The sequence below is a fragment of the Ostrinia furnacalis genome, unplaced genomic scaffold (assembly GCF_004193835.3).
Source record: "Ostrinia furnacalis isolate ACB-3 unplaced genomic scaffold, ASM419383v2 OfSCF1649, whole genome shotgun sequence".
In the NCBI taxonomy this organism is placed as follows: domain Eukaryota; kingdom Metazoa; phylum Arthropoda; class Insecta; order Lepidoptera; family Crambidae; genus Ostrinia; species Ostrinia furnacalis.
In genome coordinates this window covers 60733-71417 of record NW_021131888.1, presented here as the reverse complement: position 1 = coordinate 71417, position 10685 = coordinate 60733, and the positions used below count along the sequence as shown (strand labels likewise).

At 41.2% G+C, this 10685-nt stretch overlaps 1 protein-coding gene across 1 annotated transcript; it reads left to right on the top strand.

The window, feature by feature from the left end:
• The first annotated feature begins 3354 nt into the window (after positions 1-3354).
• On the top strand, positions 3355-10596 carry LOC114353289 (zinc finger protein 667-like). The gene is made up of 5 exons (XM_028305228.1): positions 3355-3523; positions 5850-6338; positions 6554-6676; positions 8649-8774; positions 10415-10596. The coding sequence occupies exons 1-5, from the start codon at positions 3410-3412 to the stop codon at positions 10505-10507; spliced, it is 945 nt and encodes a 314-aa protein (XP_028161029.1). The 5' UTR covers positions 3355-3409; the 3' UTR covers positions 10508-10596.
• The last annotated feature ends 89 nt before the right edge of the window (positions 10597-10685 follow it).

The window sequence follows — 10685 nt, the reverse complement described above, 5'->3', positions numbered from 1 at the left end:
CGCCCGCTACCAACCGGTCATTATGGAAATTATTCGGGCCCACAAGGTGAACCGACGATCTCTTAAAGGTAGCAGGAAGGCGCTGCAATGCAGGCCGGTCAACAAAGAAATCATTGAGGGAAGACTATATTCAGCAGTGGACGTCCTGTGACTGAAATGATGATGATGATGAATAGGAGCACGGCTGTCTTGAATTTTCCAGAGGCAAATGGAGGATTTGGTTTACACTCCCCACGCTGGCCAGACGGGTTGGAGGTAGCACAGAATAATAATAAGTACTACGTACAGAAGTTTTACTTCGCGCAGGTATTTAAAAAATGTATGCTCAATGTCATTAGCAATATGGTGTAATTTAGCCTGTCTCAAGAGTCAAGCACCATTTTGTTGACAAACGTCAGTGATCGGCACTGCGCCGAAGCTATAGTTCCAAAATACTGGACTGTCCTGTCGATGACATTGACAGTGGGGCGCCACCGTCAATACCGGATCGCTGGTTCCGATTTTTGCCATGTTGGAAACCATNGGCGGAGGAAATACATTATTTAGCATGAATTTATCATGAATAATATTATTTACCTCTCAGTGTCTTGAGGCAACTTAAAAAAGGACATTCTGTGTTTTTATTATTATTTAGGCAGTTAAATACTGCACAGTATTTAGTACACCATTTTCTTTATTTTCTTCCATCAACACAAGAATACGCGTGCGTGAGTCAATGTTCGCTCGTATGTGAGGCCTTGTCGAATTCCTGTAGAGGGCCATCGTGCGTGTTTTGTTTTCGATGTAAACTCGCGGAGATGAACAGGCCTGGTAGTAGGTAGTATTAAATTAAGTAGGTAGATATTTCTTGGATTTATTGGACTTTCGTCCTTCAGTCGCCTCTTATGACTTTTAGCATGTAACTTACCTTCAATAGATATTTGAAATCTTTAAAAAAATATTTAATACAATTGTTTTTATTTTTTAGGTAGGTAACCTACCAAGTATTTTTTCCTTTTTAATTTCTTTGAAATACGACCTTCATTGAATAAGGTCATGGGGTCGGTGTACCTATTCGTAAATCTTTACCCGACTGCGCCAGAAGGAGGGTTTTTTTTTATTGCTTACTACTTAAACTAGCTTTTGCTCGCGAATTTGTCCTCGTGGAATCGTTATTTGTTTTAGCGTGATGGTAGCCTATAGCCTGCTCGATAAATGGGCTATCTAACATTGAAATAATTTTCAATTTTTGTCCACAACAAGGAAGCTCTAGGACTGTGTCTCACATAAGAGCGATGATCAGGCCGAAAGTGGAGCTGATGGCCACTGGGGCAGAAATTGACGAGTGGAGCAAGTGTCGCAAGACGTAGTATGGTCACTGGGCAGGCCCCCCACTAGGTGGACCGACGACCTGGTGGTGGTCGCGGGAAGAGCCTGGATACGGGCAGCGCAGGTCTATGGAAATCTTTGGGGGAGGCCTTTGTCCAGCAGTGGACGTCATTTGTGTGAAACGTATAGAAGAACTACACTGAACTGTCCTATTGACAGTGACAGAAGGGCGCCACCATCTTCGTTCAACTACATGGTTTCCAAAGTGACAAAAGTCGGAACCAGCGATCCGCTATTAACGGTGGCTACATGTAAACGTCAGTTGTTTTTAAACGTTAACGGATGTAACCTCTGCCCTAACATTTCTAGTGACAGCTAATGGTAGGTGAACGAACGTTTTTAAATGAAAATTACACTTGAACGACAGCACACGAGTAAACACTGGGGCATCATAAACAGAGCCCCGAATACGGTAATTTTTAAACTCTCCAATCCAGACGTGCTTCTTCGATTCTGCGATACGATTGGTCAAAACAGCGTACGTCAGCTAGTAGTAGATACCTAGTATTGTTTTTGTAGACAATTTTGTTGAATGTTGACATGTTTTTGTTGGTGGCAAAACACGCGCTGAAGACCCGGCTTTACGTACCTAAATGACGTCCACATATTACTTATTAGTCTAGAAGTCCACAAAATGTAGGTCGTCATAGCCATATTTTCGGTAATGAAAAGGCTGATAAACTTGCCAATGAAGCTATTGTGAATAAATAAATCCCAACTAATATTATAAATGCGAAAGTAACTCTGTCTGTCTGTCTGTCTGTCTGTCTGTTACGCTTTCCCGCTTAAACCTCGCAACCGATTTTGATGAAAGAAGAACGGTCATCTGTGAGACCCAGGCCCGACAGAAACGAGACATACCTCAGTTTTTTTGTCATGTCTTAATTAGTTAAATTATATATTTTTTATATTCGAAATCTATGTATAACACCAAATTATTACCCTTTGTTTTTGTTCAGGCGTCATACAAAAACTAATACAAAATGCCTATTTATCACCAAAATTGGTAAATGTATGTACCTAAATGTCTGTCTGTCTGTCTGTCTGTTACGCTTTCCCGCTTAAACCTCGCAACCGATTTTGATGAAATTTGGCATAGAGATAGTTTGAGTCCCGGGAAAGAACATAGGATAGTTTTTATCCCGGTTTTTGAAACAGGGACGCGCGCGATAAAGTTTTTCTGTGACAGACAAAATTCCACGCGGGCGAAGCCGCGGGCGGAAAGCTAGTAAATAAATAAATCTTTGGACAATTTCACACAGCGCCAGCTAGCCCCAAAGTAAGCAACTTAATGCTTGTGTTATGGGTGCTACATACAAAATAAATTTTATAAAATCCGATTTGCATGAAAATTAAAACAATTAAAATGAAGATATCAATTTTCTGACTTCACCATACCATTTATATGACCATGTTAACATGGGCTAGTGTCGGCTCATATACCCATTTACCTAACACCCTGGCAAGGTAAAGGCTTTACCTTACCTCATCGTGGCTGACGCACAAGCCGTGCATGCCATAATAGGAAAAAAAAAGTAGGTCAAGGATGTCAGACAATAAGTAAGTCATAAAAGTGCTACCCGAAGCAGTGATAGGGTTAAATACCGGATGGGACGTGTGAAAACGNTTCCTGGTCAGGCTATAAATGACAATAATGATAAGTTTTAGAAAGTTTTTTTGCGAAAATAGTACGTTGAATATCAACACGTCGAAATTATGACGCCTTTTGATATATTTTATTAGGTAAATGTCTCTGAAAAGATTTATAATAATCTTAGAAAAGTTCTGGCTTATTTATAAATTTCAGTTTTTTTTTAAATTTTTGTTTAAATATTTCATTTAATTTGAAAACAATAAATGATTTGAGTTTAGATTTTTTTTTATGTCAGCCGTTTCCTTTGTCCAACTTGGCTTAAAAGGTTGAACCCAAAGCCGTATAGCACAATAAAAAAATAAGTTGTCATTTCATCTGACAGATGAGCTAGCTATACCCGACTTTCCAAAAACACAATTTTATTGCAATCAAATAGAAAAGTTAAAAATGTCGCTTGATGTTTGTAGATTGTGTCTAAGTGATTTGAATTTAAACCCAATATTTGTTGATAAACAAAGTGAGAGGTATTCGACTGTGCTTATGTTAACAACTGGTTTGAAGGTGAGCGATATTACTATACTCCGTTGTTATAAACATAACCTCAAAATGTTACTTAATTTTGTTCTTAAGGTAAACTAGCTTTTGTCCGCAGCTTCACCGGTGGAAAATTTTGTATCACATATCGTCACAAATTATAGCTTATTTTTTTTTTTATTTAAAGACTTATTCTGGGTTATAAACAATAATACTGTAAAGTTTCATCAAAATCCGTGCCATTGGTATCTATAATAATATGTTATTATAGCTCATTCGTACTAATACTAATATCTTCGAATTAGTATTAAGAGGATCGCCCCGGGTGCCAATTAGAGCAACAATCACGAGCTGTCAAACGAAACCGAAATTGAGATGTCATTTGTGTGTGTAAAAATAAATGTGTGCATGTCAGTGATGTATGTCGTTACTTTTCACATGAATATCGATATCGATTATATTAGTTACTAGCTTTCCGCCCGCGGCTTCGCCCGCGTGGAATTTTGTCTGTCACAGAAAAACTTTATCGCGCGCGTCCCTGTTTCAAAAACCGGGATAAAAACTATCCTATGTTCTTTCCCGGGACTCAAACTATCTCTATGCCAAATTTCATCAAAATCGGTTGCGAGGTTTAAGCGGGAAAGCGTAACAGACAGACAGACAGACAGACAGACTGTCTGTCTGTTGGTCGTTTGGTGTAGTGGTCCGAAACGGACTACTATTCCGGAGGTAGCGGGTTCGATTCCTGCACAGTACAAACATTTGTGTGCATAAACATATCTTAGAAATAACACCCGCTACGTCAGCGTGACGTCATATCGTTCGATCCTGTTGTCTCTGTGTTAGAGTGGGAAGGCACGAGAAACCGGCCGCCCGGCGCGCCGCGACACTTTGCTCGAGCGCTTCGCTGTGACGGACGTTCTCTCGGTTCAGGGACTGTGATATTTGTGACCTAGATCATTATTTCTGCCATAGGCATATTTCTTTATTACGTCAATTTGATTTGTGGAATTATTGGTTTCGGTTATGTAATAAATCGATATCTGCTGGTGCCGTACATTACTTTTAAAAAGCACTCTCACCTCTGATCCTTAAGACATATTTATTATTATGTTTAGTATCTAATATTTAGTTTAGTTTATTAACTAACAGGTAATTACAAAATAATACTTTTCCAAATTCATATATAAACGCCATTTATGTACCTACATAAGCAGCAGTGACTGTGATAAACAGTGCATAAAATAGGTATATTTATCGATTGTGGTACAGATAGGGTTGCCAGCTCCAAAATCACAAAAGCCGGACTTTGTGCTTCATTTGGCCGGACATTTTACCCTAAAAGCCGGACATGTGACAATGCAATTAGTGTCAGCGCTCATGAGAGTACTATCATCATCGGTTGCTAACCGACATCCTGATGCGTGCGCTTCATATGATTCTGTGGCTCGACTTTCGCCTGGCGTGGCAACCAAATACTTTTTATTTGGTACCTAACAAAAGCCGGACAGGCCGGACAAGGCAATATTTGGCCGGACAAGTCCCTAAAAAGCCAAACATGTCCGGCTAAAGCCGGACGCCTGGCAACCCTAGGTACAGACCTAGTGTAATACGAAAATTATTTCTTTACACAAAATATTCGTAAATTCTGGATTATGTGCATGAAATGCTCACAACTTAAATTAATGTTTAAAGAACATAATTATCACACTTAGTGCTTAAAATTCTAAGCGCATTCACAAAAATAAAGCTAAAGTTTGGATGTGTCGATTTAAATTAATTTACCTGTGAAATTAATGTTTTGCGGGATTATTCCTTTGGTGTACATCACAATCAAGGACGGAACCGGTCACCATTATATTAGAATACAATTTTTACCAAAATAAACAGGATTTTCCGAAATTTTTATAAAAAACCATTGAAGTAATATTACTACGTAGTACATTATAACTCAATGTAAAAAACAATGAATTGAAATTTTCTTTGTGCCTCTTAGTGTCACTGTCTGTCAAATCTTTTGCAAAAATGGTTCTAATGGACGGTGACGGCATCACACATCTCTTTTTATCACACAGGGTTGCAGATAGTGACATCTCGCTCGCTCATTCTTTGTTGCTCTAATGGTGCCAACCCATGCTACGCCGCCACTAACCAGATCGTCGGTCCAGCGAGTAGGAGGCCTGCCTTCTTTCGGCTCGTGGTTCGCCACTCAAGAATTTTCCAGCCAGGCCGCTGGGCCATCAGCTCTACGACCTATGTGCCCCGCCCACTGCCACTTGATTTTAGAGATTCTGCGGGCTATGTCAGTTAGTGTAGTTATGTAGGTGTACACACATATTAATATTTGTTGCAGATAGAACCAAACGATGGCTACCCTCAGAAAATTTGTGGCGACTGTACCGAACTGGTCAACTCCGCCTTTTCTCTAAGAAACCAAAGTCACGACGCCCACAAAAAACTAGTACAACAGAATTTAGCCAATAATTCGCTGATAAAAATCGAAAATAATGAACCAGACACTACTGAAATCAATTCAAATTTAAAACAAGAAGATTTAAACCAAGATTCCGATAGCGATTACGAAGATAATTCCGGATTTGCAGAAATCGAAATAGAAATCCAATGTGATAGATTGACAGATGAAGAAAATGGCGGGAATTCAGTTCAAGATGGCAAACAGAAAAAGTTACCGAGAAAAAAAATTAGAGAAATGTATATGGAGCTGATGGAAGGTGACCCAAAAGGTCCTATGAAGTGTAAAATTTGTAAAATAACTCTGAGTACGTGGGGCAGTTTTAGAGTTCATGTACATAACCATATTAGAGGGAAAGTTTTATGCGAGGTAAATGCAAAAATTACCTTAACTTGTGTATTATTTTAATATTAATACTTATTTTTCCCATTAACTTGTATATTTCGTGTTCTTCTTTTTCTCATATAAGTACAGGGTGGAAACGATAAGTGATCTCACTATTTTTTTTTGTAAACTAACAAGATAAATCGAAAAACTGGTTACTGATTGAAGTTTTAACTTTGAATTTGATCTTATTCTTCCAGTACTGTGGCAAATTGTTCATACAATCTCAGCTCAAGCGCCACGCTATGTCCTACCACGGTAAAGAACGGAAGGTGGCGTGCCAACACTGCGACTTTCTCGCTCTGGACAAGCGCCAGCTTTTGGTGAGCGATAGAGACAGCTTTATTACTGTTTGAATATTGTTTGCATGTTATGTATGACGAGTATGTGCTCCTGTGCTGTCAAAATGACTAAGATCGTTTCATCCACGAAGAGCGCCACCATTCTTCCGCTAATGTTTGAGTGCTAACGATACACGCAAAATCATCCATGAGTGCACACGCACACTACAATGATGACGCTCGGATTGCTCGGATCAAACTCCCCGCACCCCGCGCGACCGAAACCAAAAATTGGTGGGGTGCGTCTTCATGGATGAAAACAAACGAATGCCATGAGCAAGCCCATTTTAAGGACTCCGATCTTATTACGAATCTGATCATGATCATTTCAGCCATAGGACGTCCACTGCTAAATATAGGCCTCCCCCAATGATTTCCATGTTTACGATTGGATATCGATTGGTAGCGGCCTGCGTCCAGCGCTTCCCCGCTACCTTTACGATACGAATCTACTTATTCCATTTTTTAAAGATCTCATTGCATAAGCTATCTCTTATGCTAAGTAATTTTATCATTTTACTAACTAAGATTCTCATTGGGTTTAATTTTGTGTGAAATGTTCATCATAATTCAATAAACTTTCTCTGAACATGAAAGCTCTAGGTTGCTTTCCTGTCAACCTAAACAGAACTGTGACGTTCCCGGGAATATTCCCGGTAGCGAAAGGTCACTGACTGACTCGCTCATTACGAAACCTCAGAAACTACAAGTGCTGAGTCGCAAATTAATAATAATAATAATAAAATCTTTATTTAAGCAAGACAGATTTACAAAAAACGGAATGACATTAAGCTAATTACATGCTATGGTGGATTGTGAAGAAGTGTTGGTAGCGGTTCTCGCACTAGGTATGCACAGTGGCGGCGTAGCATAGGTTGAAATTGAAATCACGACCGTCCTTGCCATGCAGATGCGTCAGTGAGTACTTATTGCGCGACTTTTGTCACCCCCTGATGCTTGGCACCCGGGGCGGACCGCCCCCACCGCCCCCCCCTTACGCCGCTACTGGGTATGCACCTGTATCGCGAGAAACCAAGTATGCATGGAGTTTCCTTTTAGAACGTAGGTGTTCACTAAGACGGGATTTTGCAAAATTCAACCCCTAAGGGGGTAAAACGGGATCCACGCGTACGAAGTCGCGGGCGGCCGCTAGTTATTTACATAGTTATTTGTAATGATTAGAAATAGGATAGGTACGATTTTTTTTATGTGACAGGAACAGGAGGCAAACAATACTTCATCATTTCAGCCATAGGACGTCCACAGCTGAACATAGGCCTCCCCCAATGATTTCCACAATGGCCGGTTGGTGGCGGCCTGCATCCAGCGCCTTCCCGCTACCTTTAGGAGGTGTCGGTCCACCTTGTGGGTGGACGTCTTGCCCTGCACTTTCCGGTACGTGGTCTCCACTACAGAACCTTGCTGCCCCATCGGCCGTCAGTTCTGCATACTATGCCCTGCCCATTGCCACTTCAGCTTACTAATCCGTTGGGCTTCAGCTTACTAATAAGTAGGTACTTACTACTACTTAAAGAGCGATTTGCATAACTTTAATACAAGAAACAAAAATAAACTTGCCGTTCCAAATTTCAGACTGCATAAGATTGGGAATTCATTTATGGGGAAATGTATTAAATTAAAAGTACCTTAATGAAAAAGGGCTACTATAAAGTCGATGATTATTTAAAAGATAAAAATGTTTGGGATGCGTAACTGCCTAGCTCGCATAAATAGTTATAACTATGTATTTTGAAAACCTGTAAACCTTTGAAAAAGAGGCTGACAATAGTGCCTGTTTCTTGCGCTGCTTCTTCTCAGCACTGGCCCATTTATTGTCCCGAAGCAGTGGTAGGGTTAATACTGGGACGTGTAAAAGTGCTTTTTTAAAGCCTACTTACAGAAATAAATGAGTTTTACTGAGTTTTAATAACTGTTTTTTTAATTCCCTCTTCAGTACCACGAACGCCGCAAGCACACTGGCGAGCGTCCGTACGTGTGTGACATATGCTCATCGGCGTTCTTCAGCCGGAGGTGCCTGGTACAACACGTGGAGGGCCACCGCGAAACTGCCTCTGTACAAGTAAGACTTAGGCTAAGAACTTATGGCGCGATTGTCAAACGCGCCCGCGGCGGTTGCGGGCCCGCAGCTTCTGTAGAATGCAGATACTTATGTAAAAACTAATGCACAACTCACGACGCGGTTTTCGCCCGCAGCGGGCGCGGCAGAATCGCGCGGGACGCGGTAACCGCAGTTTCGGCGGTTTTCGCCCGCGCGAAAACCACCCGATCGGCAGGCGACCATTTTGTACCAGTGCCTTAGTGCGCGGCGCGATTTTCACCCGCAAACGCGGCGGGCTCGTGAAAATCGCGCCGTGAGTTCTTAGCTTTACCATAATACGTCCACTGGAGGGAGGTTAAGGCCCATCAATCCCTAATTTTTAAGTGACCCATATGAAAACAAAATTCCTGATAAGTGTCGGCCGATATTTTGGTCGGACTGTTAAACAGTATGAATATCAATATTCAATGAAAGTGCGCACATTACACAGCAGAGGCGGCGTAAGGCGTAGGCGACGTGGGCCACCGCCTACGGCCTCGCGGAACAAGGGGCCTCGCGCATCAAAAATTTTGAAAAAATGTATACAAGGTGGAGATGACAATATCACAATACGACAATAAATGCAAACATTGACTATTAAATATAAATTCTTGATAGCTAAACAATGTAGTTAAAAAAATAATTTTTTTTTCCAAACAAATTCAGCCATAATCAGACACAAAATTAAGCAACAACACGGTTTTAAGTGACGAACATTATTCTTTGGCGCAATATTCCTTTAAAAATAATCACTGAATCAAGAAATCAGAAACTGTCAATGAATAGACCGTTGACCCGTTTTTTTTTTTATAAAATCCGTCTTCAGATCGCCGCAGAACAAGGCCTCGCGAAATCTGTCTTGCCCACATCAAATTTAGGTCTTGCCCCGCCACTGTTACACAGACAAAAATATCGGCCAAATAAAAGTTTGTAGAATGACATGATGATGAACGAACAAAAAGTACCTACCTAAGTAGTAAATCGGTGAATAATGAATAATTATTTCTTTACAGCAGTGGTATTATATTAGGCGGGTACTACAACAAAATTTGTTGGGACCCCCATCAAAAAAGGTCTAAGCAAAATTAAATAACTTCCACAGGCTCATGCCTACTTTGTCTATTCGAAAAAGCCTGGCACGGGGCCCCCGTATCCCATATCACCCTGTATTCCGGGGGCCCCGTATCATTGCGGCGCTACGTCCCTGCTTCACAGAATATTAAGCTATGTTCCTCTAAAGCAGTGGTTCTTAACCGGTGGTCCCTGGAGGCATCCCAAGTGGTCCGCGAAGACATCGTAAGAAACAAGTGATGTGACGTGATGAGTCGAATCAACACAACGCAAACGGCGCACAGTGGGCGAGAAATCGACCTCCGCTTTCATAGGATTTAAAAAAAAAACCTTCTTATTCTCAAAATGACCTTACCTATACACCCACCACAGTTTATCTACTGTGCACCCACGAAGTTTGTCTAACCTTCCGTGGTCCCTGATAAGACAGAAATTTGGTATAAGTAGGTAATGGTCCCTCAGGACTTAAAGGTTAAGAACCACTGCTCTAAAGGGTCGTCCTCCTTCAGTGGAGACAAAGTCTGATGATGATGATTGATCTTTCTTTACAGTGCGAGCAATGCCCAAGGAAGTTCAAGTCAACTCGACACCTCTCTCGCCACCGGTATACTGCACATTCGAAGCGCAAGAAACACGACTTTTAACTGCAATCGTGACAAAAGACGTCCACTGCTAGTCTGGTCTGTGAGCACGTAGAATTTCGTCCAATGACCCCAAGCTACCCATCCTTATCGCTCGCGTGTAATTATGTTGCTGTCGCGCTCGCACACTCACTGCGGCCGCCCGTCGCACAGTCGCGACAGCAATATAATGAGGGTTTTC

Bases quoted from the DNA above. Each gene is read 5' to 3' on its own strand.
- LOC114353289 (XM_028305228.1), top strand. From the start codon at position 3,410: ATGTCGCTTGATGTTTGTAGATTGTGTCTAAGTGATTTGAATTTAAAC. The intron at 6,339-6,553 runs GTAAATGCAAAA...TTATTCTTCCAG, and splicing joins GAGGGAAAGTTTTATGCGAG to TACTGTGGCAAATTGTTCAT. The intron at 8,775-10,414 runs GTAAGACTTAGG...CTTTCTTTACAG, and splicing joins GCGAAACTGCCTCTGTACAA to TGCGAGCAATGCCCAAGGAA.